General features: G+C 56.5%; 10 protein-coding genes across 10 annotated transcripts; 6 read left to right on the top strand and 4 right to left on the bottom strand.

Moving 5' to 3' along the window:
- Positions 1 to 270: 270 nt before the first annotated feature.
- SCP_0205490 (hypothetical protein) lies at positions 271 to 3532 on the top strand (the record flags this gene model as incomplete). Its single annotated transcript, XM_027754463.1, has 10 exons — positions 271 to 523; positions 576 to 656; positions 716 to 1011; positions 1069 to 1560; positions 1610 to 1750; positions 1808 to 2212; positions 2279 to 2567; positions 2619 to 2715; positions 2763 to 2913; positions 2969 to 3532. The coding sequence occupies 10 exons, from the start codon at positions 271 to 273 to the stop codon at positions 3530 to 3532; spliced, it is 2769 nt and encodes a 922-aa protein (XP_027610264.1).
- Positions 3533 to 3910: 378 nt separating this feature from the next.
- On the top strand, positions 3911 to 8254 carry SCP_0205480 (hypothetical protein; the record flags this gene model as incomplete). Its single annotated transcript, XM_027754462.1, has 8 exons — positions 3911 to 4028; positions 4098 to 4255; positions 4310 to 4831; positions 4891 to 6940; positions 7002 to 7126; positions 7188 to 7818; positions 7885 to 7944; positions 8010 to 8254. 8 exons carry the CDS (start codon positions 3911 to 3913, stop codon positions 8252 to 8254), a joined length of 3909 nt encoding a protein of 1302 aa, XP_027610263.1.
- A 1169-nt stretch (positions 8255 to 9423) lies between these two features.
- Positions 9424 to 13014, top strand: SCP_0205470 (predicted protein; the record flags this gene model as incomplete). Its single annotated transcript, XM_027754461.1, has 12 exons — positions 9424 to 9925; positions 9985 to 10011; positions 10071 to 10160; positions 10224 to 10439; positions 10501 to 10563; positions 10618 to 10692; positions 10749 to 11077; positions 11142 to 11250; positions 11307 to 12103; positions 12173 to 12323; positions 12386 to 12744; positions 12814 to 13014. The coding sequence occupies 12 exons, from the start codon at positions 9424 to 9426 to the stop codon at positions 13012 to 13014; spliced, it is 2919 nt and encodes a 972-aa protein (XP_027610262.1).
- A 465-nt stretch (positions 13015 to 13479) lies between these two features.
- On the bottom strand, positions 13480 to 15481 carry SCP_0205460 (hypothetical protein; the record flags this gene model as incomplete). Its single annotated transcript, XM_027754460.1, has 12 exons — positions 13480 to 13650; positions 13708 to 13856; positions 13911 to 14013; positions 14072 to 14380; positions 14439 to 14522; positions 14575 to 14579; positions 14696 to 14849; positions 14904 to 14958; positions 15007 to 15167; positions 15223 to 15276; positions 15337 to 15396; positions 15452 to 15481. The coding sequence occupies 12 exons, from the start codon at positions 15479 to 15481 to the stop codon at positions 13480 to 13482; spliced, it is 1335 nt and encodes a 444-aa protein (XP_027610261.1).
- A 665-nt stretch (positions 15482 to 16146) lies between these two features.
- On the top strand, positions 16147 to 17701 carry SCP_0205450 (25S rRNA (adenine(645)-N(1))-methyltransferase; the record flags this gene model as incomplete). The annotated part of the gene is made up of 5 exons (XM_027754459.1): positions 16147 to 16802; positions 16860 to 16941; positions 17002 to 17357; positions 17424 to 17520; positions 17570 to 17701. 5 exons carry the CDS (start codon positions 16147 to 16149, stop codon positions 17699 to 17701), a joined length of 1323 nt encoding a protein of 440 aa, XP_027610260.1.
- A 460-nt stretch (positions 17702 to 18161) lies between these two features.
- Positions 18162 to 19575, bottom strand: SCP_0205440 (Uncharacterized oxidoreductase; the record flags this gene model as incomplete). Its single annotated transcript, XM_027754458.1, has 5 exons — positions 18162 to 18342; positions 18408 to 18703; positions 18776 to 18962; positions 19025 to 19220; positions 19272 to 19575. 5 exons carry the CDS (start codon positions 19573 to 19575, stop codon positions 18162 to 18164), a joined length of 1164 nt encoding a protein of 387 aa, XP_027610259.1.
- Positions 19576 to 20340: 765 nt separating this feature from the next.
- SCP_0205430 (hypothetical protein) lies at positions 20341 to 21477 on the top strand (the record flags this gene model as incomplete). The annotated part of the gene is made up of 2 exons (XM_027754457.1): positions 20341 to 20636; positions 20691 to 21477. 2 exons carry the CDS (start codon positions 20341 to 20343, stop codon positions 21475 to 21477), a joined length of 1083 nt encoding a protein of 360 aa, XP_027610258.1.
- Positions 21478 to 21786: 309 nt separating this feature from the next.
- On the top strand, positions 21787 to 22443 carry SCP_0205420 (predicted protein; the record flags this gene model as incomplete). The annotated part of the gene is made up of 1 exon (XM_027754456.1): positions 21787 to 22443. The coding sequence occupies one exon, from the start codon at positions 21787 to 21789 to the stop codon at positions 22441 to 22443; it is 657 nt and encodes a 218-aa protein (XP_027610257.1).
- A 995-nt stretch (positions 22444 to 23438) lies between these two features.
- Positions 23439 to 23600, bottom strand: SCP_0205410 (hypothetical protein; the record flags this gene model as incomplete). Its single annotated transcript, XM_027754455.1, has 1 exon — positions 23439 to 23600. One exon carries the CDS (start codon positions 23598 to 23600, stop codon positions 23439 to 23441), a length of 162 nt encoding a protein of 53 aa, XP_027610256.1.
- A 130-nt stretch (positions 23601 to 23730) lies between these two features.
- SCP_0205400 (Probable sulfite reductase [NADPH] flavoprotein) lies at positions 23731 to 27085 on the bottom strand (the record flags this gene model as incomplete). Its single annotated transcript, XM_027754454.1, has 4 exons — positions 23731 to 23739; positions 23801 to 24265; positions 24319 to 24410; positions 24466 to 27085. 4 exons carry the CDS (start codon positions 27083 to 27085, stop codon positions 23731 to 23733), a joined length of 3186 nt encoding a protein of 1061 aa, XP_027610255.1.
- Between the last annotated feature and the right edge of the window lie 230 nt (positions 27086 to 27315).

Below are 27315 nucleotides of genomic sequence, written 5' to 3'. Positions count from 1 at the left end.
TGACCAACGAAAGGCGAGACGGGTCGACATGTTTGAAGCGGAGACTGAAATGGAGGAACACAGCGCTCGCTGCCGCACTGGCGTTTCACATCGCGAACACACTTGAGTCCGTCTCAGCGAGCGTCGAGAACGCCGTGCTCGTCGTTGTGTCGCGATCCCAAGAGGTCTGTGCTTCCATCATGCTCGACTACTCTCTCTTACAGGCATTAATGATCAGTCCTCGCGCATCTTCTTCTCTTTTCTCTCCCTCTTCAGTTCTTTTCTCTGAAAATGTCGTCTTGGTCTGGTGCTGCTTATCCTCCTCCCGCGCCTCCTCCACGCGGCCGTTCACGTTCGCGCTCCCCTTATCGTGGAGTGCACCCTCCGAGGCCCGTGTTTCCTGAGCCTGTATACGGCCAAGACCCCTACCGTGCCGACTGGGATGCGTATGACAGGGAGCGAGCGTGGGCCAACTACGAAAGAGAGCGAGCTGCCTACGAGTATAGCAGGCGAGGGAGAAGCCGCAGTCCTCCTGCTGAAGAAGGTGAGGTCGTCGTCTCATACCACAATGACGTAGCTGACCTGTTCTCTGCCAGCTGGCCGCAAGCGACGACGCTCTCTCTCACCTTGGGACAGGGAGAGATACGAGCCTCGGCCGCGGTATCAGGAAGATTACGGTTTGTCTTTGTTCAGTCGTTGTTCGGACCACGGATTGAGATGATCTACATTCCTACAGACGCCCATTCTCGCGGGTATGGTTACGCGTCACCTCACCGGGGGCAGTATCCTCCTCCCCCTCCTCCCCCTCCGTATGGTTCTTCCAGACGTGCTCCCCCTGACCCCCATACTTTCGATTATCCTGCGTCATTGAAACAGTATGCCGAGTGGTTCCGCTACTATTATCCTCAGCAGGCCATTGAGGAGGATAATGCCGATAAAGCGGCGGAACAAGAAGCTGGAGACGGCTCCAAGCCTCGAAACGGTATCAGGGCTCGTTGGGAGAAGTACAAAAAGGACTTTGCTGCGCAACAGGTTGGCTGATCTCTCGACTATTCGCCGTCCTCTAGATGACTAACGCCACGCTCTTAGCTTCAGCGGATGTTTGATCACCACCGCAAGTCACCATGGTTTGCTGAGAAGTACGACCCAGCTCCTGAGTATACGAATATGCGTGCTCGGGTGAGGAAGGTTGGCTGGAGAGGGAGGATCGATTCCTTCTTGCTTGACGTCGAAGCTGGGAAGTTTGACCCTGACCTCAACGAACCTGAACCAGAGGCGACTTCGCCTGTCAAGGAGTCCACAAATGGCGACGCTGCCTCGAACGCGACTGAGGTAACTCCTGCGCAGGCTTCAGCTGAAGAAACCAAACCAGTTGTCACTGGCGACGAGGAGATGCAGTTCAATGTGGAACCTGAAGACGAAGGTGGAGACAACGATGCGAGTCGTCTTGATACCAATGGCAAGACCTTTAACGATCTAAAGCGTCCCAACCGTGGGGAGGAGATATCTGTACAACCTGAAGGTAACCAAGTCATGATCCGCACCATTCCCCCTGACATAGGGCGTGTCAAGTTGGAGGATGTGAGTACTGCAGGGTTTTGTTGGTTGATAGTCCTGACAATCGTGATAGGCTTGTGGTAATATTCCCGGTTTCGTGTATCTCGCGCTTGGTGATCCTCTCCAGAAGAGAAATTATTATCGTGCTGGATGGCTGAAGTTCCGTGATGATGCTGACATGTCGACTGTCATGGCCGAACTTTCGGATAAGAAGGTTTGTTTTTGCTTTGAACACTTTTACGGCGACTTATTACTGACGGCATGATATTAGATTGAAGGTTTCAAGTTGCATGTTGCGCATAACATCAAGCCGTTTACGAGCAGGATACGATATGCTCCCGAAGTTGCAAGCAAGCCCGACCGATTGGCCAAAGACCTGGAGAACGTCAAGACACTTGCTGCGATCTTGGAAGCGCATTATGATACTCTGCGGAAGCTGAAGGTTGCGCCAAAGGAGCAAAACGGTGATGCATCCGCTTTGACGAATGGAGATGCTGCCCGTGCGGAGCAGCCTGATGCAATTATGAGCGATGCTGCAGCGGTCGAAGAGGAAGACCCGGAGCCGCGGGAGCGAGGAAGTGATGCGGTGGAGAGGCGAATCGAGAAGATCATGGCTGATATCCGGGACCAAGGTCTCGTGGATGCTAGCGATGAGAAGGGTCTGGAGGCGAAGAAGGTGAGACATAGCGCCACATGAACCACTTTTTTCTTCTCCTCTTTGCTGACCCGCCTATGTTTCTAGACCGTAGTATCTTTGGACCTGTATCTTGCCTACCTTCGTGCTGCGTTTCACACATGCTACTATTGCGCAGTTGTAACGGATCATCAAGAGGAATTGCAGCGCAAGTGCGTAAAGCACATGAGGAAACCCCTGTCTAAGATGTTGCTTCAAGAGGTGAAAGCCGCAGAGGCTCAGAAGGCCCAGAAAGAGGTGAAAGAAGAAGAGGGCGATGAAGGAAAATCGAAGGACAAGGACAAGGAGGTCATGGGCAAGGAAAAGACATCGGAGACCCGCGACTGGAAGCGGAACGGTACTTTGGAATCTTTCGTTTGTTGTGCGACAGACTAAAGGATATCGTCAGATGAACGTTGGCTTGAATGGTTGGATTCCAAGGTCGCGCTATTGGTTAACCGTGACGGCGTTGACCCCAGGGATTACGGTGGCAAAAGCTACGATAGGTGAGTGTACAGGAAAAGCTCTTGCAGGTATGCTCATCGTGTGGCAGTGAATTGTCGAAAGCCTGTGAGCAATATATCAAGCAGGAAGACGAGGGCAAATATAGGTGCAAGACGTGTCAGAAGCTTTTCAAGGCTACATCCTTTGTTGAGAAGCATATTGCTAACAAGCACTCTGAACTTGTCAAACACCTTGAGGAAGTATGCATAGCACGTCATTCTTATGAACGTCCAGTGCTAATTATGATGGCTTTAGATCCCGTACTTCAACAACTTCGCCCTTGATCCGCATCGCATCCAGCCATTCTCGCACCCGCCTCAACAGGTTGGCAACAGCCAAGCGCCACCTCCTCAGGCTTACGGTCTGCAGGGACCTGCATACCCCCCGGGTGATTATGGTCGTGCAGCCCCTTACCAAGGCTCGTATGGTGGTGCATATCCGCCACCTTATACTGCCGGCTACTGGGATCCGTATACACACCCGTATCCCCCGAATGCTTACCCGCCGCCTCCCGTTCGTCGTGACGAAGGTGTGACAGCACGGCGGCTCAGTGATCGTATCAGCGGGTTCGCACCTGGATATGAGCAGAACGTGGAGCCTCCACCGGTGCCCGCTTCTGCAGGACTTCCTGCGAAGCCCGTCGCATCTCTGGAGCCGGGACCTGGTGGTCGACGGGGCGGTCGTGGAGGCGCCGGTGTCGGCCCGCTGCCGCCCCCGCCTCCCGATGCAAAGGAAGATCCTCGTGCTGCAGCAGGGAAGAAAGTTAGCTACCATGATATGGATCTTGTGGCGGAGGGTGACGTTGAGTTGACCTACTAAGCTATGTATTAGTTTGTTCTCTGGGTAGGCTGCATCGCACTGGCATTCGAGTAACAATATATTGCGTTTGATATTGGCTATGTATGACATGCTAACTATTCCTGCGGTGCGCACTACGTCGCTGCCAGGTGTTGTCAAGGAGACTAGGGGCACGTCACGCAGGCGGCGCGCACGAAGTTTGGCCATATTAGCTGGCTAGCGCCCGCGGATACACTTGGCTCCTCCGCGCCGCAAGGTCTGACGGCCTCGCCATCCACTTCCCCTTCCTATCCTCCCCCCTCATCCCTTGTTCCCGGATATCCCGCCTGTGCACTGTGCCGCTGTGCTGTCTCTCGCTGGCTCATTCTACTTGTCTCCCTTTTTCTGAGGCCGCCGGCCATGTCTGGTGCGAGATTGCCCACCGTACGCCTGCCGACTGTCGTTGCAGGCCAAGGAGTCGACGAGGAACGTCTGGGTCAGGATTCGGCTGTGGTGGAGCTACCTCCCTCAAAGTTTGGTTTTGCATGGGCTGCGGAGCAGCCTCCTCACGTTACACTGCCATCGACAACTGAGCGACCTGCTGCAGGTATCTCGCTTAGTTCATCAGAAGGGGAGACTGATGTATCGGAGGAAGAGTTCAATCCACCCGCCAGGAGGGCTCCGAGATCGGGAGAGGGCGACGACTCGGAGTTCGTAACCCCCACGAAACACCTGAACTCGGACCAGAACCCACTGGATCGACCTGTGCAGTCCTTCCCTATGCTTTCTCGCGCCTTCTCAATGCCTCTACCTTCGCAGCTTCTGTCATTGCAGAATCCACGAAGAACCCCCTCTGGTGATAAATCGCCGCCGACCATCATTGAGCTGCCGCCGGAATATGGCCACTTCCACGAACTTTCGCTGGAGCTCGCCGATTCCGTCCAAATGGTAATCCAGACTTTGCTTCAACTTTCACCACCGCAGGTCCTGGACCCAGTGAAGGAGCAATTCTCCGCGTGTTCCCTATCTATCCCCACACCTTCCATTTCTGCCATGTTTACGTCTATGAAAAATCTGAATTACATGTCTGCAAACATGTCTACCCTTAGCCTCGACTCTTTTGCGCAGAACACTCCAGAAGGGATCAAGACACTACAACCACAACCATCCGTGGTGTGGACTGACTTTGACGTCGGAGAGATGCTGCAAAGCGTAGGAGATGCATTGAGCGGTGTTGCAGCCCAAAGTGGGGTGGACCTCGTTTTGTTTCACCATGATTTAGGCCTGAAGCACGTCGCTGTGAGAGGGGACGAGAGCGGAATCTCGTATACATTATCGCATGTGAGCAACAATGGCGGTTAGTGTTCATTGAATCTATTCGTTATTGATTGTACCTTTAGGTCATTCGTCAGATAATTGGCACTGCATCTCGTGGGGATGCCATTGAGATTGGTTTGTTCGTCGAGGGGACGCAGTCCGTGACAACGCCTTCGCCAAATACTGACGACGATCCCGCCGCTGATTCGTCTGTCAGCCCAGCCCCATCCCCCATGTCTGACCCTGCAGGGCCTCTGCGGTGCAAATTCCACATAGCCCACAGATTTTCTGCGACGGAGGTCGAAGAGGTCGACTCGCCCGAGACTTCTGCGTCGTCGTCGCTCCCGTTTATGCGGCCCGAACCTTCTTTCAGTAGTCTTCTCCTACGACGGTTACTTCGGCACGTCAATGCATCTCTGGAGACAGACGTCCACACGAAGCACCCATTTCCAGGACGCCCATATGAGCTGACGATGACATTGGAGCGTGGTTTGCCTTCCGTCGTCGATCCAGTTGTGAATCTCCCGCCGGAGGATGCGGCTTCACTGGGATATCCAGATTTCCGGATTGCTCAAGAACCCACTCTCGAGCAGTTGAATCAATTCGCGGAGTCTATGAGAGGCAAGAAGGCGACACTTTTCGCCAATCCTGACGGATCCTTTGCCCATCATCTCACGAGTTACTTGACTGCATGGGGCTTGGATGTTAGTCATATGCCCGCCGATTCACAGACGGGAGGTTCGTCTGAGCCAGCAGAGAGGAGTCCGGAGGTGGCGATGAGTTCTGTCCTGGTGCGGGAAGACATCCCGAGTCTAGGGCTGTCGGAGCAGGTGCCGACTGTGCCATCGTACTCTGGTGGTACACCGACGACCGCTAATAGTCTGTCGTTCATTCTGATTGATGATGACGTTGCAGTTCTGCATAGCAGACTACAAACACTCAAAGCCGAGCTCGCGTATCCTTTGACTATCAATCCGCGAAAACGCCCTTCTCTGGCGGCAAATCATCGACCACGTTCATCGCCTCAGGTTGCTCGGGTCATGGGCTTAACTTCGGCGACAGTACCAGCTGCTTCACAAGTTGTGGTCGTTCATTTCACCTCGCTATCAAACTTCAAGCTGGTCAAGGACGCTATCCAGTCTGTCCTTGCGCCCGGCAGCAATACTTCATCTCGCGTCCCAGAAGTCATTGTGATTCCCAAGCCCGCCGGCCCTCGTCGCGTGCTCACGGCTCTGCACACGGCTTTCACGAAACCCATTGTCGATCCTTATTTTGCCCCCATCGCGACATCCCCTATCAGTCCAGGGTTCCACTCTCCTTTCTTCAACATGGACCTGCCCAAGTCACCAGGTGGACGGTCGACCGCCAGTATGCGCACCGCGTCCGACAGGACGGCTAGGTCGCCGAAGGAGACCTTTGGAGACACATCCAGCGCTACGTCTTCGTCTCCCCGAGGCGTCCCCGATGGCATGGAATATTTTTCAGATGCGGCTGCGAAGCTGGGAACTTCGCCAGCCTCGGGGCTCATCATTCAGAGTCCCGATGGACAGCCTACCGGAATCTTTTTCCAACCTAAAGCCAAGGGTGCACGAAATGTACCCAGTCTCAACGCTGAGCGCGAGCGCGGCCAATATGTACAATCCAGCCAGCGCACGAGAGGCGGTTCTTTCCGGCGCGGTTCAGGTGGCGACGAGACTGCGATCAAGATGGGGGCGCTGACGATGACGCCGCAAGAGATCGTTCGACGCAGCCCCCGAAATGCTATCAATGTTGATATCTCTGATCGCCAGACATCTGACGCGGCAGCGGGGGCGCGCCGGTGGCCACCTGCTGTGGGCGAAGATCCTCCTCCGCTCAGTATCGGACAAAGTAGCGCTGGTCCAAGTTCGGGTGTGCCCACGCTGGATGAGCAGTCCAGGTCGCAGACTGTCCCACGGGTGCCGACCAGGAAGGCGACTGCGCCGGATCCTCCAACATCGCCATTGCGTTCGCCAACCACGCCCACCACACGTCGAGGCGCTCGACGGCCCGCAGTGGAGGCCATTGTGTCTGCTCCCGCTGTTGTACAGAAGAAGGGCAATAGATATGCGGATGGTTCTATTGTCCCGCCGATCAGCGTGCTCATCGTCGAAGGTACGTTTGCCTGGAGGGTTTCCTTCTGCTGTTCAATTTTTCTAACGCGTTCGTTGGTTAGATAACCCCATCAACCAGACTATTCTGTCCACATTCATGACGAGGAAGGGTATCAAGTATGATGTTGCGAAGAACGGAGAGGAAGCCGTGCAGAAGTGGCGATCCGGCGGATTCCACCTCATTCTGGTTAGTTTGCTACGTTGCTTATAAAAATTCGCCCCACTCAGTACGATTTCCCTCTTGCCAGATGGACATCCAAATGCCTGTCATGGACGGTATTCAGGCGACCAAGGAGATCAGGCGCATAGAGAAGTTAAACGGGGCGCCAGGCTTCCCATCCACGCCGCAGTCTGAGGGCCAGCAGACACCCTCGGATACTTCCACGACAGATCGGTCGGCTCTGACGCCTCCTTACAGGTCTTCCGTAATCATCGTAGCATTGACCGCCTCCTCGCTGCAGACGGATCGTGTGGCAGCCCTTGCTGCGGGATGCAACGACTTCCTGACGAAGCCCGTGTCCCTCCACTGGCTGAACAGCAAGATCATCGAGTGGGGGTCGATCAAGGCGTTGCAAATGTGGGCGGACATCCGTCCGGACGTGGTGAAGAGTATTTCTACGGGCCAGGCGGCGCAGGCGCAGAATGTCGCGCGGCGGCTGCATGTGCCTGAGGGACGATCGACGCCGTCTCGGAGTCGTTCACCCTCAACTACGGCGATTTTTTCGCGGAAGCAGGGGTCTTCTGTGGAGCTGCCGCCCATGGACCGCGACAAGACGATCACGCCGAACACTCCGCTCCACGAAGAATCGTTGGGGGTGTCCTCGCGCTCGTCGCCCGAATCTGCGAACGTCCACCCTCCGTTCTTCTCTCAAAAACGAAGTGAGTCCTCGTGTGCCTCTGGGGTGTTCGCCTGAGTCAGCCCGCTGACCCGTGGGCTTCTTGTAGCCCTCGTGCAGCCTGTTACGACCTTGGAAACTGCGACGGCCGGACAACCTCAGACGCCTGGTATGTTCTCGCGGAGCTCTTCTCTTTGTAGCGGCTGACTCGTTTTGGTGTCTTGTGATATTTAGCCCAGGCCTACCAGTCTGCCGGTGGCGAGTTACCGTCTGCAGATGACGAGCCATCTCTTGCGCCGTCGCCGTCGCCTGGAGACCGTACGACAGATGTTGTGGCAGCATCTCGAGACCTTGACAAATTCAGCGATGCCGAGAGCATGTCTGAATCTGTCGGTGCAACACCTCCCACAGATGTTCCCCCGAGTTCGGGCGACGACAGCCAGGCGCCTCCGCCTCCGACGCCGCCGCTACCGCAATGACGGTGCGGGGCGACTCTTGGGCTGTTTGCATGGCTTGCACTCCCCTTTGTCTTTCCCTTGTTGCCAAGGGTCGCCGGGTTCTTTCGCAAGTTTTTCTGATTGTCATCATGGTTTGGTGGGTTCGTGGTACGTTTTCTTGGTTTAGTTTTGGGCATTTGGGGTTTTTTGGCCGTTTCTTGGGTACCGGGCCTGGGTCATATATGCTGCGTGCTGCTGCTGCTCTTTACACTCATTCAGATACCTCCTCGCATTCACGACTTGCAAAAATTGTATGTATCTCACGATCGAGTCACGAATTCGGGTTCGTCCTTGCATTGTCGCCTGCACAGTCTATCATTTGTTTCCGCTCTGGCTCTCCTTGCTACGCGATCTGATGACCCCCGTCGCTTTCCCCGCCGTCCGCCTCGCAATGTATAGTACGGAATCGCTTTGGGTAGTCTAGTTACTCATACACACATTATATCGCATACACGGAAGATATATCGCTACTGATCTTGTACACGATCAGCCTCCGCGTGAAGACTGACAAATTGGGGGCGAGGTCAGCGAAAGAAACTCAGCGGAGCACTGCCCGGCGGCATGTGGAGATCAGCAGGGGACAAGGCGGACCTGGAGCATCGCACCGTGCATGGAGAAGCAGGATACCGCGGTGCTGATGCCGTGCTGCTCAGCCTGCGAGAAGCAGGGGGGTTCTGCGAACTGGCAAAAATTGGGATGAGAAGGGGCGATAAGTGGGTCGGCGTTCGAATTCAAAGTGACGGTTGCTGCCGTCGCGGGACGCCTCTGCAGCCGCGGGCGAAGAAGGTTGGATGACGTAATGGGTTTAGCGTACGCGAGATGCCAAGCAGGCGCCGCTGCGCGCTGAGTTTAAGGGAGCCAGGGCGATGGCCGGGGCACGTGCCTCGGCGCGCGGGAGAGGATGGAGTGGTGGCGACTGGAAGCGGGCGAGGATCCACTGAACGTTCGCGGAGGATATTCTGCAGGAATCGGGAGGCGCGTAGTCTGTAGTCCTCACCGCCATCGCCGCAGAGCGCGCAAGCACTGCAGACGCCCTGCGCATAGGTCTCCATATAAGGGAATTTTGTCAGCGGACTGGGTAGCGGACTTGCAAGGCCCGTCGGACATCTTCAGCTCATCCTCTCTTCGTCTCCACCACCATCTCCCCCGACATGAACTCCATCCACGACCCCCACGTCCACAAGCGCACCTCCATCACCGAGCTCCTCAACCCCGTCGCCGTTCCCTCTGCCCCCCCTCTCGATCCCGCCGCCTACAGCTCTACCCAGCTTCCCGGCCTCTCCTCCTTCCTTCCCCCCGCCCATTCACAGCATGTTCACCCCCACTCCTACCCCCAACCCATCAATACATCCGCCCCCTCTGCTGCCTTTAGCCTCAGAGCAGCAAGCTGGGATCAGGCCACAAAGGATAACAACATGCCCTCCACCATGCGGCGCCAGGATTCCGATCCGGCCTCGTGTCGGTACTCCTCCTCCTCCTCCGTCCCGCCCCACCACCCAATCTACCACCAAGACCCGTTCTCCAGACCCGCGAGACAACTCGAGGAGACGCCCAATTACGGCATGGATGTCCAAAATTGGCCTACTTCTTCCGACCAAGCAAATACATCTTATCCTCCCCTGATATCGCCTATGTATTCGGACGAGCGCACCGGTGCGTCCCCTTTTGGCTTTCCCACCCTCCCGTTCGTTTACGAACATCCCGTTCCTCAGCCCTCTCTGGCGATTCCGTTCCAAAGAGTCTGTTTCGCGTCCCATCGCGCCTTCGCTTCGCGCGTCACTCACGCGTCTTTCTCCAGATTATCCACCCCAGCAGTACGATCAGGACATGGTCGCCCAGCAATATGCAGCGAATGGTTATTTTCCAGTCATGTTGACAGACCCAGCTTGTGTGATCTAACCATGTTCTCTAGCATGGCAGATAACTGAAAGAGCTTCTGTTCGGCTTGCAGCTCGTGGATCCATGCCTCCCTCCGTTCCCTCGCAACGCGGCCAGCCCACGCCTCCTGCGTACTTCCCGCCCCATATGAATGTCGCGTTCGCCGCCATCCCGTTCGGGCCACCGCCACCCACCGCGCAGAAAAGACCCATGGAATCACCGGGCGAGGACGGTGCTCCTCAACCAAAAGTCAAGAAGACGAGGACCAAGGCAAAGCCGGATGGCACCGGTTAGCAACGCGTTCCTCCTTCCGTCGTGGCATTTGTGACCTCATACTTCGTACACGCCAGCTTCAAGGCGTGGCTACAACGCCAAGAAGCGCAGCGAGGCGGCGCAAATCGCGGCACAAAATGGTGTGTTCGTTCTTCCGCTATCTCCTTTCGCAGGTGAGATGATACGTCTGCCAGCGCACTTGATGCCAACAGTGTCGTATGCACATGTGTCTGACGACAAGGGCAAAGAGAAGGCGACAGATAATAATAGTTCGTGCCATCTTTGCCGCTTTCGCCGCGCCAGCTCATCCGTTCCTTCTGTAAAGCGTCTGCTTTGGGAAGTACGATGAGGATTGTTGCCGACGACGGCCAACCACATCCCGAATCGTCTGGACCTTTGCATCCCGAGCTGCAATTTGCGCGCTGTATGTCCAACCGATATCGCTCTGAAGAGTTCCCGCGATGCGTATCTTGCACACGGCGATGGGCGGGAGACACGTGTCGTTTCCAAGGTATACGTTTCTTCTTGAAAAACGAGAGTAACCAGATAGTTGGCATCAGCTTTGTGGAGAGCCAGAAGCCGGATTCGCCCACCATGCATTTCCCCGTCAAGTGGAACATCCCTTTGCAGCCGTCTCATTTGAGGCGGTTAAAGGTACGTCTGTGAAGTGCCGTTGGTCATCTGCAGGCCATTCTTACGTGCTGGATCATGTATTCAGCGCACGGTCGCGCAAGCACTGCTGCCGACGCTGCAGCAGGAACTCAAGCACCTCAACCTCGCCGAGATCATCCGACGCCCGAGAGAAAGCGAAGTGCGCGCTACGTGTGGTACGTGATCTGAACCCCACAGTTCGGGGAAGATCCCTACTCATTGGCGCCCGCAGATACGTGCATGACATCTATCTTTTCCACCAGCTGGATGTGCCGGTTGTGCGGTCGGGAGGCTTGCGCGGAATGTTACGAGCAAGTAAGGGAGCTCACCACTGATCGTGTCGGCGCGCCCGAAGCCGAGGTTGCAGCCCTGCAAGCGCGACGAGAGAAGCATGCGCACGTCAATCCGTTCTTCCTGTCCTGCACGAGGCGGAACGAGCATCAAGCGAAGGATTTCTCTCCCATGTCGCGGTTCTGCAAGGCTGAGCTCTCGCAGGCGATTACCGAAATGGAGGCACTACTCGCCGAATCAGATCCGGATGCACTGCCCGCTGAAGGGTCGCCAGCGAACGGTTCTACCCCCGCATCTTTGTCGGGCGAAGCCTCCAGCGGCTGGTCAGCGCCTGCGAAACCCGCCAACGGATCCGATTCGGCTTTCCCAGCGCCACCTGTCAACGTCGCCATCCCACCGGACCCGTCCACGTTTGCGCCCAATGGCACGCTCGCGGCACCGCAGGCCACAAATGGGTCCCCGACGATCCCCTCCCACGAGACGTTGTACTATACGGAGGTGGAACTGTCCGACGACACATTCCGGCGCGTCTGGGCGAAAGGCGAGCCGCTCGTGGTGACGAACTTGCTGCCGAAGTTCCATGTCCAATGGACGCCGGAGTACTTCAGCACTAAGTACGGCACACAGAGCTGCTTGATTCTCGAGTGCCAGACGGACCAGAACAAGCGCGTTACGGTAGGCGAGTTCTTCTCGTGGTTCGGGAAGTACGAAGGCCGCCGCGATTGCTGGAAGTTGAAGGTAAGTCCCCACTGCTCTTCCGTGACGGTGCTGTATGTGGAGCCTGAGCTGATGTGGTCGTGGCTGTAGGACTGGCCGCCTTCGACGGACTTCAGGACGGCGTTCCCGGAGTTGTTTGATGACTTCAGTCAGGCGACTCCTGTGCCCAACTATGTCCGCCGTGATGGGGTGTTGAATCTAGCGTCTCATTTCCCCAGTAATACTGTCGCGCCCGATCTCGGTTTGTTCCCCAGCATTACGAGCGTGTGTATTCATGTTTATTGCTAACCGCGCGTGATCCAGGTCCGAAGATGTACAATGCCATGGCATCGTTCGAGGCGCAAGGGAGCAAGGGCTCGACGCGGCTGCACATGGACATGGCGGACGCCATCAACATCATGCTGTATGCGAACACGACGCCCGACGGCCGCCCCGGCTGCGCGGTGTGGGACCTGTACAAGGCGGAGGACTCGATAAAGCTGCGCAAGTTCCTACGGAAAAGGTTCAAGGGCCAATTCCAGCACGACCCTATACATTCGCAGCTGTTCTACCTCGACTCGACGCTTAGACAGGAGCTCTATCAAGAGTATGGCGTCAAGAGCTATAGGATATACCAGAAGCCCGGGGAGGCGGTCTTCATCCCCGCGGGGTGTGCGCACCAGGTGCGTGGACGTGCAGAGACGTGCCGGGCGTGCCCTATCTAACGTGTCCTTGCGTGTTCGCTCTTGCAGGTGTGCAACCTCGCAGACTGCATCAAGGTCGCGAGCGACTTTGTGAGCCCGGAGAACATCGAGCGGTGCGAGCTGCTCACGCGCGAGTTCCGCGAGCAGAACCAGTCGATGGCTTGGAAGGAGGACGTGCTCCAGCTCCGAACCATGATGTGGTTCGCGTGGCTCTCCTGCAGGCGCCAGGAGAGGGACGCGGATGCGTGAACGCCTGACGAAAAAAAGCGGATTCCGGTTTGGATTGCATTCGTTACGCTCGCCGTTGCCGACCGGTGGACCTTTTCTTATTGCAACTTTTTAATGACTCCTACGCACGCCTTGCTTTTTTGCGATTCGGTGCCAGCTGCTGTGCGTGCCGCACTCACATTTCTAACCCCGTTCTTTGTATTCTGTGTGCCATTGATGTTGCCGGTGCCTGTGCCCCGTCCAGATTGAATCATACATTGCTATTGACGTTGATTGTCGACTTTATTGATAGTCCTGGCCGAGAGATGCGCATTGATTCTGGTTTGCATCGTGTACTTACTTAGACTGACGTCGAGCAGAGGATATGTAGTATAGATTCATAATTTAGCAAAGATTGCTTGCGCTAAGGCGGGGTACATGCATTGACAAGCAAGATCGTACTAGATACCAAGCATCGAAGATACAGAAGATCTGAACGGAGACGCGTTACACCACCAGAACCGAGGCACCTCCGTCTGTCGTCACCCGCTGACGAGTCTTCACCAAGAGGTACCGCCGACCGAACTGCCCGAGCTCGCGCGCCGCAGGGGCGCCGTCCGCATCCCTCCTGGCGAAGACGCCGAGCCCGGACGGCGCGAGGACGATTGCCTCGCCGGTCTGTTTCCCACGTCGGTGAATGTTAATTCGGGTTAGTTGTGTGAGCGGGGGACATACGCGCAGCTTGACTATCTGGTCAAAGGCCTCGTCCGACAGGTTTGCGGAGACGTGCTTCGCGACGTGGTCCCACCAGGAGGGGGAGGAGAAGCGGTGCAGGATCGCGACGCTGCAGAGATCGAGCAGGACCGGCGGGACGACGGTTGGTTCTGAGCGTTCAGGATCAGCGTGGCGACGGTGAATATATATGATGTTCGTCTCACCTTGGGTGCTGATGAGCACGCGCATGGCCATATGGCGCTGCTGGCGCGTCAGCGAGAGCAACGCCTTCGTCAGCCTGGAGTTGCCCTTGTTCGCCGCGAGGTACTGTTAGGTGCGTCGATCAATGCACTACGCGAAGTGAGTGTGGATATGACGGGCTGACCTTATGCGCCTCGTCGACGACGAGGACCTTGCCGGTCCCGACATGCGCACGTACGAACTGGCGGATGACGATCTCGAACAGCCCACAAGCAGCGGCGGGATCGATGAACGGATCGGAGAGGTCGATGATCGTCAACTGTCCAGCAGCGAAACGTTTCTTGCGATGCCCAGCTTTCGTATCGATGAATCCTTTGAGCAACGCCATTCGCTGTTCTAGCCCGGCTCGCTGGGCAGGATTAAACTTGCGGTCGTCAAGTTCGCGTTGAAACTTCGAGTATGTAAACTTTTCTCCGAGGTCCCGCAGGATCGACTGACAATGTGGGTCAGTACGATGGCCTTCGGAAATATTCAGTGGAAAAAGTACTGACCAGGATAGTCTGCACGTACAGCGGCGCCGAGTCGGATGACCCTACCGCCATCATCGACAAGAAGGCTTCCGCATCGAGTTCCGCCTCGGAAAACAACAAGGGTTCAATAACCACCTTCTTCCCCAACGGGGCGTACACCTGCTGCATCGTATGCAGCGCCGAGCGGCTCACATACACTCGCACCGTGGGTGTACGGACGCCGTTCGAAGCGGCACACCCTAGCCAGGCGGTCTCGTTGGGACGAGAGCCGGGCCCACCTTCGCCAAAATGCAAAACCAGCCCTGAAAGGGCCTTCTCCCCGTTGCCGATGGGTGCGTGTCGAGGGATTAGCATATTTTCCAGCAGCACCGAGACGGTGTGTGACTTGCCAGAGCCCTGAACGCCGCAGACGATGGCCGACAGCGGAGCATTCTGAAGACGTAGAAGTGAGCATAGAGACCGCGGTTACATAATAGCACGCCGTACTGTATTAATATACAGCCGTGGGTCCCTCGGGCTGTCGGACTTTCCGTTTTGCTCACTGTGAAGGGTAAGAACGGGAGGACGCCCGATAACGAAGAAGACTTACTGTACGGAGAGAGCGGCCCCCAGAACGCCATACTGCGACGGCCTGTGCGTGGGTTCGGTGAGTAAATACGCCTCACGCGTAATGAGAGGGGCCGTCTTGTGCTCGTGGTCTTCCCCGAGGGTGAGATGGGACCCCGCCAAGCCGAGCAATTCCAACTCCTCCTGGAGGTTACGTTAGTCTTGTTCGGGGAGGCGCTGCGACACTGACTGTACTCACAAGAGCAGCTGGTATAAGCGCATCCTCAGCAGAGAGAGGGTTCACGTCTTCTGGCTGGCAAACCACAAAGGATCAGGTTATTTACAAGGACGGCACGCGATTTTCGGTTCGTACCGAAGCTGTCCTGGTAGAGACAGGCGACGGGAGCGAGACTGAGGGCTCTTCGCGAGAGATCTACCCCTGCTATCAGCCATAAACGTTGGAATAGGTCGAGCAATGCTGGACACACCGTACGCTTACTGTACCATTGCCCTGCCATGATGATAGAAAAGACTTATTACTTCGGCGCGATGTGATGCAAAGGTTGTTGCGGGGGAAAGCTAGTGATTACTGAATATCTCGTCTTTTATATAGCTTTTCTGTGGGAATGGCTGCAGCCGCATGGCTACGGCGCGACCATGAAACCCCTCCACTCATCAGAAGCGTACGTCAAGCTTTCAAGCTCGAGAAGGGAACTTCTAGTCCTCGTGCGGGACGTCATACTGAAGTCCAGGAGACAGAAACATAGTTACCACGGAAACGCTCCGTTCGACGTTCGGCGATGTTCTGCCTCATCAATGTATAAGTTGTATAGAAGTCCATGCAAGGAGGCATCTCGGATAGCTGAAAAGGGAACCAAGGCACGCGCAATGGACGTCGACCTGCAGCCAGTGCCCGTATCAGTGAGGAGAGAACTGAGGAGAGAATAGATTGAAGTTCATGGCGCGCAAGGACTATGTGGTCGCTATTTTCCCGAGTTGCTTGCTGCTCCTGCGTCAGGGTAGCGCAGGCGGCCCGTAGTAATATTGCTGGGCACAAGACGTGCCGCGCCTAACCCACGTGGCGCACCTCGATCTGAGATTAAGATTCACGGCGAACGCGTATCCCAAAACGGAAGCCCCATCCATTCGCCCGCGTCTCCTCTCCATCCCTCCCATCTCCACCATGGCTCTCTTCGAGGTGCCAGGATGGTCGGTCCCTTCTACGCTGGTCTCGGACGGCCCACACTCCGCGCGGAAGCGCAAACGCGTGCCAGCCCAGGACGGGGACAGAGTGTCGGGCGCGGTGGTCAACTTCGAAAAGCTGATGAAGAAGCTGGCCGCGGGGAGCGGGACGGGGAAGGAGGCAGAGAGGCCCCGCGGTAATGCGAAAAGAAAGAATAAGATACCGAAACGGGACACGGGACGCGGGGATAAGGAAAAGGAGAAGAAGGCGCGGCGCGAAACTGGGCGTCCTCAGGATGCGTGCACGCAAGTGCAACGAGGAGAAAGCATGGGCATGGACAAGGGTCGCGCGAATCGTAAGAAGAAGGGGGAAGCGGTGCGAGCGGAGCCATCTGATGGTAGGGATGGGGTGCCGCCGACGAAAGAGGAGAAGAAGAAGTTGGCACAGTCAGTGCCACTCGATGTTCACGACGAAGAGGGGCCGTCGAGAAAGAAGAGGAAATGGAAGGACAAGCAGAAGAATCAGGATGACGCCGCTTCGCACGATGCTCCCCGGTCGTCGAGCACGGGGCGGCCGACCCAAACCTCCAAGGCCGAGCAGGGCCTCACTGCGTTGCAGGCTGGGATGAAGAGCAGTCTGGACGGCGCCCGGTTCAGGTGCCCAGTCTCCTGATTTTCGTGCTGTCGGCTCGACTGCTAACGGAGGTCGCACAGATGGATCAACGAGCTCCTCTACAAGTCGGACAGCGAACATGCACACCAGATGATGCGCGAAAACCCAAAAGCCTACGAGGAGGTATGACACACCTGCTTCAGGACCACTTAGCGTCCAGTTCTGACCACATTGCTCCCCCAGTACCACACAGGCTTCCGCCATCAAGTGCACGCCTGGCCGACGAACCCCGTTGCGCATTATATCGCCGTGCTCGGCTCGTACTCTCTGAAGACCGTCATCGCCGACCTGGGCTGCGGCGACGCCGCGCTCGCCCGCGCACTCACTCCGAAGGGCCTGACGGTGCTCTCGTTCGACCTCGTCTCCGACGGCACGTTTGTCGTGGAGGCGGACACCTGTGCCCGCGTCCCGCTTCCGGGCTCGGACACGGAGGGCGAAGGCGAGGGGAGCGTGGTGGATGTCGTTGTATGCGCGTTGAGCTTGATGGGCACGAATTGGTTGGGCTGCGTGCGCGAGGCGTGGAGGATACTGAAGGCAGGGTGCGTTCCAGCGTCCGCATGCTCTACTTGTCTTCAAACATTGAGTGAACCCTCGTGCGATTTTAGCGGTGAGCTCAAGATCGCCGAAGTCGCTAGTCGCTTTACAGATGTGGACGAGTTCACTTCTGTGGTGTCCTCGATTGGCTTTCGTCTCAAGTCCAAGGTATGAACTTGCTGCATCGCTTTGATAACACACTCTCAGTGCAATGCAGGACGATAGCAATACACATTTCACTCTGTTTGAGTTCAAGAAGGTCGCTAGAAAGGCGAAAGGCGAGAAGGAGTGGGAGAAGCTGCTGGCACGCGGGAGTGTGCTCAAGCCATGTGAATATAAGCGGCGCTGAAACGTGGTTTAGTAGAATTTTACAAGCTCTGCTTGCGTTGAGCAGGTCTTCAATACCCTGCACTGTGAGTAATTGCTCTGGCACGATCTTTTGTGTAGAGGAGGCGGTCAACGCTTCGGCATTGCTGGAACGAAAGTGTTTGGCACGGCGTTGCTGGTGCGAAAATCTGCCTGTTATGCATTTTGCACCTTTGACACCGGTATTGCTGGTGCGAACTTCTTTGCACACGCTGAATATCGCAGCTATGCCTCTTCCATTTTCACAGCCAGTTGCCCTCGGCGTAAAACCTGTCTCGTCTAACGGATTCCATAGTCAATCTTAGAAGTCGGTCTCATCCACGTACCATACCACATACACTGGCAATACATTGTTGATGATCTGTAAGAACTGCAGGTCTGTTATCAGTACACGACGCGAAACTTCTCGTATCCGAACCGTCCGTGTGCAATCGGTGTACGTCTCAGGGCCGTGGGGGCACGACGAGCGTGCGCTCCTCCTTCGCGCTCTTGTACGCCAGCTCGATCATCTCGATAACTTCCGCAGACTCGACCCACTTGACCGCCTGCTCCTTGTCCTCGCGGATCACCTCCGCGAGGTTCACAAACAGCCCGGAGTAGCTGCCGCTCTCGAGCGACGGCCATCTGCCCCCGCATCGTCAGTATCATCGCCACTTGAGCAAGCACGCCTGGGGGAAAGGAAAACGCACGTGGACTTGACGACATCGCCGCTCGGCGCGAGGTTCTCCACTGTGCCCCAGATCGTCTTGGGTTCGAGCCCGTACGTCGTGCTGGCGACGATCTCGGACGGGCTCTGCATAACGCGCAGCTGGTCTTCCTGCACGTCGACGCCGAACTTGACGAAAGTGCCCGTCGTGCCGCGCACGACGTAGCGCACCTGTGGGGCGCGCACGGAGAGAATATGCCCGCGCAGAATCGCGGTGAAGGACGTCGGGTGCAGGTCAGATGTCGCCGGGCGCGGCGGGTAGTGCATGAGGATCGTGAACTGCAACGGAGGGCGGGGTCAGCCCCTGCATGCAAGAGGGAGGAGAAGCGGAGCGGGAGGCGATGAACGCACGCAATCGTCAACCTCGGGATGCCCGAGGCCGCGGATGTTCTCGATTATGGCGGTGAGCTTCGCGGGACGGCCGAAGAGGAGGAGCACCTGGTCGATCAAGTGGGCGCCGAGATCATACGTGAGCCCGTTCGCGGGAAGGGGCAGGTCCTTCCACGTGTTCTTCAGCGATGCGCGGTAGCGGTCGAAGCTGGCGCGGAGGCGCATTCAGCATTCAATGTCAGCTAAGTGGGGAGAGGGAAGGATGCGCACCGCGACTCGAACTCGACGAGTGTGCCGAGGGACTTCGGGTCACTCGGGGGGAGAGCGAGCAGCTTGCGGAGGGCGAAGAAGTCGGAGTCCCAACGGCGGTTCTGGAAGGGGTAGAGGACGACACCCTTGGACTTGGCGAGCGCGCCGAGCTCGTAAGCCTCCGCGGCGGTTGCCGTCACGGGCTTGTCGACGAGCACTTGTGCACGGATGAGGCCCCGTCAGACAGTCTTAGCAGGGGCGGACGTACCGTGTTTCCCGGCTTGCAGCGCCTGTCGAGCGAGCGCGAAATGGGTCTCGCTGGGCGTACTGATGAAGATGAGCTCAATCTCGGGGTCGGCGAGGAGGTCGGTGTATGTGCGGTAGATCTTGACGCCTTCTGCGGCTTGGGCACCGAAGCGGGCTGCGAGCTTACCTCCAGGGCCGGCAGGGTGGCGCTCGAGTACGGCGTAGAGCTTGAAGTACCGAGGGAGGGCGAGGACGAAGGGGATATGAAAGGTGAGGCCGCCGAGGCCGACGCCCAGCACGGCGGACTTGATGGGCTTGAAGGACATATCTTTTCTGGTGGTGAGGATATCGAGTGTGAGTGTCAAGAGCGGACGACGAGGACGGGTTCCATGGATGTTATAAGGCTCGAGTCCAGGTGAGATCTTCGAGCGGACGCCGGGCCGGGGAGGTGCAGAGAACGAGCATGACGCAATTCACCGCGCGGAGGGCCGAGCCCTTTTTTGTTTCCGCGTTCTCGATGTCGCGAGCGGTCGACGAGAGCGACGGCGGCTATCCCACGAGCGTGTCCCGCAAGTCTGCCGCTGGCTAGTGGAATAGGCGCAACGCGTCAGACCAACACATTCAACACCGAGGAAGACAGCTGGATCGACTCCAACATCCCTGTCTTCGTCGACCACTTCCTCGCCTGTGAGACAGCCGCTCCTTCAGCCTCGGATATCGACTGAGGATGGCACTGCACCTTTATGATTTAGTAAGGCCGCCTCCAATGTATCCAATACACTCACACCACGTCTGCACACGCCACGACCATCCAGCTTCACACGCGCTGCGACGCGATCGAGGATGTCAGATGTTTCAGGTTCGAGGACTGGCGGGTGGAGGAGGCGAGCAAAGGCCTGGTTGATTCAAATTGACCGCACGGCGCACCGTCTGTCGGACGCAACTGTCACATATCATGTGATGTCGTCACCCTTACGCGTGATGGTTTGATTCTCCTATGGCACGAACAGTACTAGTAGTACTGTCTACAGCCAACGATTTACCCGGTTCTCCTACTTTATAACGTGTACCTATCTTTCGACCGAGGGGCGATGATGAACTCTTCCGGTGCCCAGCCCACTAGTGCTGTTCCCTTCGAACGCCATCCGACACTCTATTTCAAAAGCGGGGACATCGTCCTTTCCGCACCGACTGTCTCAGAAAAAGTCTCGGGACAACTATTTCGCGTGCATCGCTTTATGCTTGCGCACCATTCACCCGTGTTTGCAGACATGTTCGATGTGCCGCCTCCGCCAGATGAAGAAGGATACGACGGAGTGCCGCTCGTCCAAATGGCTGACGCCGCCGAGGATTTTGCGAGCCTCCTAAGTGTTTTGTACAACCCATCGTGCGTGATGATACTTCATCACAGGTTCTACGGTTGAATCGTTTTCTACCCCAGTGAGCTTCCCTACAAACGGCTCGATCCAAATACGCCTGCCCTCATCACCGGCATGCTGCGCCTAACGGCTAAATACCAGCTCGATGACCTGCACGCCCGCCTCCTCGATCACTTTTCGGCAGATTGGCCGTGCACCGTCGACGCCTGGGAGCAGGTCGAGGCCGAGATCGCCGCCGCGCAGCGCGCACGCCAGAACTGCATCCTCAATCTCGGTCAGGTCAACCTTCCTTTCATCGATGACTGCTTTCCCGAGCCTGCCCTCGCCATCCGTCTCGCATGCGATTTCGGCTGCCCCGCTATCCTTCCTACTGCATTCTACCGTATAGCCCGCACGCCCGCCACCCTCGACTGGGATGCATGTCGCGCAGAGGGCGCCGACCGCAAAGTTCTTGCCCGCGGCGCCATGACCGTCCGCTGGGCGTTGCTCACGCATGATGACTCCATGCGCGTCATGCGCGGCCGCGAATACCTCCAAGACGAGATCGACAGGATCCGCAAGGAGATGCTCGGTGTTCCGATGTCGCAAAAGACGGCCGACGGATGTTCGCACCGTGATATGTGCTACCGCGTGCGCTCTTCCATACGCGACCATGTTTTAGGCAAGGAGGACAGGTACGACCCGATCAGTGCGCTGAAAAAGTGCATGGAGAATACGGAGACACGCGACCACAGCACGGGAGACATTCGTGATTCGCTCTGTGGGAGTTGCCACCTGCAGATGGAGACGACTGTCTATGACTGGAAGATTGACTTTTGGCAACGGCTGCCTAGTATGTTCCGTTTGTAGGATGTTCCGTTGGTGCGTACGAACCAGTACTTACGATCTATTTGTGGCGGTGCTCTTATTTCCCGTCATACGCTATCTCCAGGATTTCTCACTTTCTACTTTCAGTGGCATTCACCATTATCGTCATTCCCTCTGTCCATGTCCATTGCTATCTTTTTGCTCTCACGGAAGTTGATTTGCACATCCTGTATACTTAGATGGCATCCGCAGCACCTTTTCAATCTACCACCACGATCTTATTTGCATGACTTAGGATCATGGGCGCTTGTCTGGCACAGTGGGCGCTTCTCGTGGTTGACGCTCGCCTTGATGACCGCTGCCCGTAATATAGCAGCGACAAGCTCTCTTATCCACCTTACACCCTCTGGAAACCCTCCTACTAGTGTTCAACATCGATGGCATAGCTCGAGGCCTTCTTCGAGCGAGAGCGTCTCCTGGCCCCATGCAGTCGCGTCTTCCGAGACCCTCACTCATCTCAAGTCCGCCTTCCGCGCCCACGCGTCCCGACTCCCTTCAACCTATGGCGACACTGGTGATACCCCCTCCGAAACAGGCTACGTCCATGAATTTATTGCTCACGTTGAGAAGACATTCCCGCGGACGAAACGCGCGACCCACGCCATGTGGGCTTGGCGCGGTTCCTCCCCGTCGAAGCGGACGACTGGGACCGCTGACGGCTCTCGAGCAGCCTCTGTCTCTAGTGGCTCCTCGGATGGTGGAGAGTCTGGCGCAGGCGAGCGTCTCTCGCGCCTCCTCGAGCTATCGGGCTGCGAGGACGTCGTCCTCGTGGTCTTCCGCTGGTACGGCGGCGTGAAGCTCGGTTCGGACAGGTGGAAGTGCATCTCGTCCGTGGCCAAGGAGGCGCTGGAGCTCGGTGGGTTTGGTTTATGGGGGAAGACGGAGGATGCGAACAACGAACAGCGCTCTAAGGGGAAGGGAAAGAAGGGGAAGCGGGAAAAGAAGTGACGAAGTGAGTGTTGCTATTATGCGTCCCGTCCTTGGTAGATAGCAGTCACTAATCACGAGGTATTGAGCTACAGTGCATAGCCGGGACGATAGAGTTATGGATGTTCTGCAGTCACCTTGCATGGATCCGCGCGTTCTGACCAGAGTCTCCTGGAAAAATCGAACAATGTATGTAGAAAGGTTTAATCCTCATGTATACATTCACTGAACTTGTCCATAGCATGTAGTCCGCAGCAAGTATATAATCAGCCTCGCCCCGCGTCGGATTTCCTTATGTCGAGACGACCTGTCACTGGAGCTGCATGGGTTTAAGAGGACGGGGAACAACAGAGGACGTGCCAACGAAGGAACAGGTGTGTGCGAACAGGCGAAAATATGAAGTGAATATTGTCACCCGTCGCGTTCTGTCGTATCACTTACTCACTGCAAGAGAAATACACCTTGCCACGGTGAAGTCCTACAAGGCCGGGGTCCGCTTTTGCCGCGAGCGCTCTGTCTAGTCCGAATTTTCCCTGCTCGATGGATATAGTTTGAAAGAGGTCGTATTCTTTTACAAAGGTGTCCGGAACTGCCTTGAGTAGGTATGAGGATCTTTCTTGTGTGACCGTATACCGTGACGCTGCTGAACCTTGGTGCTAGCGTGCGGTCTGACTCGTCCCCGTACGGAACTTCCTCGTCATTGGATATAACGGCGTACTTTTCTAATAAGATCAAAACTCCCAGGAAAACAGTTTGAGGCCGGTGTTTTCATCAAGGTGAGCTGCCACTGGCTGGCTTTTGTATCTGATCCCTCATACCCACCGCAGCCTACTGACTCTAAACCGCGACAGTGCCGTACGTCGTGGGCACGCACCCCAACTGCCCCGCGAACCCACCCTCCGCGCTCACCACGGGCGCGACCACACCCGCGCAAGAACCGTACGTCCTCTCGTCGGCGGGTGGGACGCCCAGGTCCGCTTTTGGGACCTCCGCGGCGACTGAGGCGCTCTACTACCCTACTCGCGCTCGGGCCCGGCGGGCGCATCACACGCACGTGCAGCAGGGCGTGTAGGCGCGCGGTCGTGCAGGCGGGTGGTCGTGCGACGCTGCGATCTCGGCGGGTGCCCGAGCGGGCTCAGTGTGGGCGCAGAAGTGGGCGTAAGCACCGGTACTCTCATGACGAACAATGTGGACGACGAAGTTCAGCGGTAGAAATAATATGTTTCTGCATCCCAGTATTATTCTAGGGATGGTATACCAAAGGTAGTGTATATATCCTGCACTGTATATAAATACTAGTAGAAAGGACTAATACACCTAGAGATTTGAAGCGCGAGTTAGTGAAACATCTGGAACGTCAGGAAGGGGCTTCACATACCTCAAGCACATAGCGCTCCTCTTCCTTCAGGCCCTCTAAGAAAGCACCAGCGGCCTCCTGCTCCTCGCCCGTGTGCTTCACGAGCGCCTCCACAAGCGCCTCATACACGTCCGGCACAGGCCAGGTAGGACCACACAGGTAGAACACACCGCGGTCGTCCCACAACATGCGCGCAAGCTCCTCAGAGTCTACACGCATCTTGTGCTGGATGTATACCTTGCGTGGACCGTCGCGCGAGAACGCAAGCCCCGCGCGCGTGATCGTCCCTTCTTGAAGGTACGCCTCAATCTCCTCGCCATACAGGTACTCTTGCGACTGGTGGCGCGATCCGAAGTAGTAGTACGTCGGTCCCACCGGGATGTTCTGTGCGGCAAGCCAGGCACGGTGCTGGAGGAAGGCCCGGAAGGGCGCTGCGCCTGTGCCCAGACCGGCCATGATTATGGGCTGCATGTTGTCAGAAGGAAGCTACAAGCTGGACCGTCAGCTGGTGAATACCATGCATTGTACGATGATAGTACCTTCATCACGCTAGGTTTGATTGAGACGGTCACTTTCTGGCCAACTTTCAGACCTGCGAGATATCTTGTGCACTGGCCATACCGAGAACAACCTGCGTCACGAACTGTGAAACATCGTACGGCGGCTAGGAAGGCGGAGTGACCTACCACTCGGTGTCACCCACTCCACACTGACAACGAGGAGGTCAACCCTATCGCCCACCACGGCCTGGGCACTTGCAATACTGTAGTGCCGAGGCTTGATGTCTCCAATGAGCTCGCAGAGCGCCTCGATGCCCGGCTTCGCGCTGCTATACCGCATCAAAATATCCGCGAACGTCACCGTGTCCTTCTCAGACAGCTTCTTGAACGTAGCAGCGCCTTCCGGCGAGCCGATGAACTGCAGCGCGTACTTGTCCGCCTTAGTACTCGCGTACTCTGACAGGTCGGTATAAAAAGACTTGCCCGGCTTGCCGAACAAGTCGATCTGCTGCTGCAGCGCCTGGAAAACCGTACGTGTGTGCAATTTGATGCCGTCGCTGCCGAGAACAGGGATGGTGATGAGGCGGTCAGGATTGATGCCGTACCAAGCGCAAAAGTCGAGCACTTCCTGGGTGTCGTTCCACCCGTGCACACCCAATGCCTCGCCAATCTCATACTTTAGCCCAGTCCCGCTTGTGTCGAACTCGAGGTGGAAGACATTGCGGTCGTAGTCCTCGGGCGTGAGTCGACGGTTAACCGTGCAAGTGATGAGGTAAGTTCGTTCAGCGAGGTCGGGACGTAGAGACGGATCCTGTGAGAGCTCGCTTCCGGGTATTAAGCCCTCAGGCGTGAACGCAGTAGGGAAGATGATATGTTTAGCCGCATCGTGCCACGAACCTAGACGTGCACCGCTCGCGACGGTGTCTCCATCGAAAATCTCTACCGCGATGGTATTGAACACGAAGTCTTTGAGAGCGACGGATTTGGCTGTCTCGGCTTCAGCACCTTCCACATCCTTCGCCGGCGCAGGGGTGTCGACCTGCACCAACGCACTCCAGGTCCTGGACCCGACCTTCAAGAGGTTAACTCCCTGAACAATCGGTCCCAACGTGCTCTGTGCAAGCTTGATGACAAGCTCCTCGGTTGCAACCTGGGCGAGATACAACCGCAAGAACGCCAGATACACAATAACGTCCTCCAACGTCTTCCGAGCCGTGCCTACGACGTCACTCAGGTCAGCGGCTAGTTCCTTCGCAGTGATGATGTAGAGGCGCAAGTTCTTCTCATGGACCAGCGCTGCAACTTCTAGCGAGACGTTCGAGACGAGTTCGTCTGCAGTCCAAGACGTAACGATAAGTAGAACAGATCCTGCTTTGGCGTGAGTGATGATCGAGTGAGACTTCAACAGTGCCTGGTCCGATACAGCCACGAAATCCGCTTCTCCTGGGCTCCCAGGCGTAATGGGCAGCGTAACGGAAAGTGGGACGAACGGCGACTTATCGTCCTTCGGGGAGAGTAGAAGACGGTCAACCGTGACCTTGGCGAACACGTCATGATCGGTGACAAGACGTGCTGAGATGGAAGGATGCGTCAGGAAAGTCTGTTCTACCATGCGCGGGAGGACAGATAGTGGGGAATCTGGGACGCTGAAGAACAATAACTTCTTCAAGTTGGGAGCATCTATTGATGCTGGAACGGCAGTGGGAACGAGCTCACAGAGGAAAGAGACGAAAATGGCCGGTCTGGTAAGGAACTCCTGCGTGTGCGACGAGACGATGCGATGAGACTTGACCACAGGACCGGAGTTCATAGGATCTAGCACGGAGGCGAACACATCCATGTACAATGCTCCTTGGGTCGTCTCGGTCGGAACATCATCGAGCACATGAATATGCCTGGTGGAAGCTGGGATGATCTGCCTCAATGCATCCTCGTCCCAAGGCCTAAGCAGACGGACTACGACGACTCCCAGACCTGAGACATGCGACGCAATCGCCTTCGCGACCAACGCCAGCGGTCCATTCAGCAGCACAATTACCGTGTGCGCTTCCTTGTCCCCGGCATAGTCGAAAGCACCATATCCAGCCTTGGTCAGTCCCTCCTTGACCGTCAGTCCGGCTTCCTGCGAAGGGACTGCCGGAATGATGCTATGACCGGTCTCCCTGGCAGAGCTGTAGTGGTCGAAGAGATGGATGACATGAGTGTCGGTCAATTTGTAAGAGAGCGCGGTAAGATCTACAGCCTCCTGGGGTGCCGCGGACAGGAGAACGGTGAAGCTGTCGGGTAACATGGAGAAGACGGGGGCAAGAGGTGCAAGGGTGGGCGACAACGAGAAGTTTTCGCCGACGGGAGTGACGGTAGGCACCTGTATAATTAGCCTGCTGCTCGCAGTAGCAGGCGGTAGGTAGGATAGTGACTGCACCATGGCAGCCAAGCCAGTGGGAGTCGTAAATGCCGTGAGGACTGCACCTTTGGTATCCTTGCTCGATCCTTGGGAAAGCCTTCCGACCAAGCTCAAGCCGGCACCAGCTCTAGTCTGCAGACTCACAACGGAGGCTACGTCGCTGCTCGATTCCGCCCATGATTTGGTGAGAGTGCCGAAGCCCGCCTGTTCTGCGAGATCATAGACAAAGACGGACGAGCTCAAGCTCGAACGCGAAGCAATGTATTCAATCGCAGTAGAAGCCGGGATTGCAGGGCCGTTGGCAATGTTTTTCTCCAAAGTCGTCAGTTTCGGAGAGGACGTGCCCGACAATGTAGCGGTGGACGATAGCGGTGTTGAAACTCCAGACATATCAACGGCCATGGGGGAAGAAAGACTAGAGCAGGAGAGGAACTTTTCGCTGCCATCGCACTTGTATAGTGAACATGACCAGGCCGAATTCCGAATTCACGGATTGCTCATCATGGCGTTCCGTCTACCATCTCCTCTCACGTGGTTTTTTTGGGAACGTACTCATTATCGGCGATATTTCGTATTCACATAAGATGTACTGTACATCTCAACCACATACCACATACACCAGGTACATCATT

This window comes from Sparassis crispa (assembly GCF_003851025.1).
Source record: "Sparassis crispa DNA, contig_000001F, whole genome shotgun sequence".
In the NCBI taxonomy this organism is placed as follows: domain Eukaryota; kingdom Fungi; phylum Basidiomycota; class Agaricomycetes; order Polyporales; family Sparassidaceae; genus Sparassis; species Sparassis crispa.
Note: the sequence above shows the minus strand (reverse complement) of the source record. Positions and strands in the feature narration are given on the sequence as shown.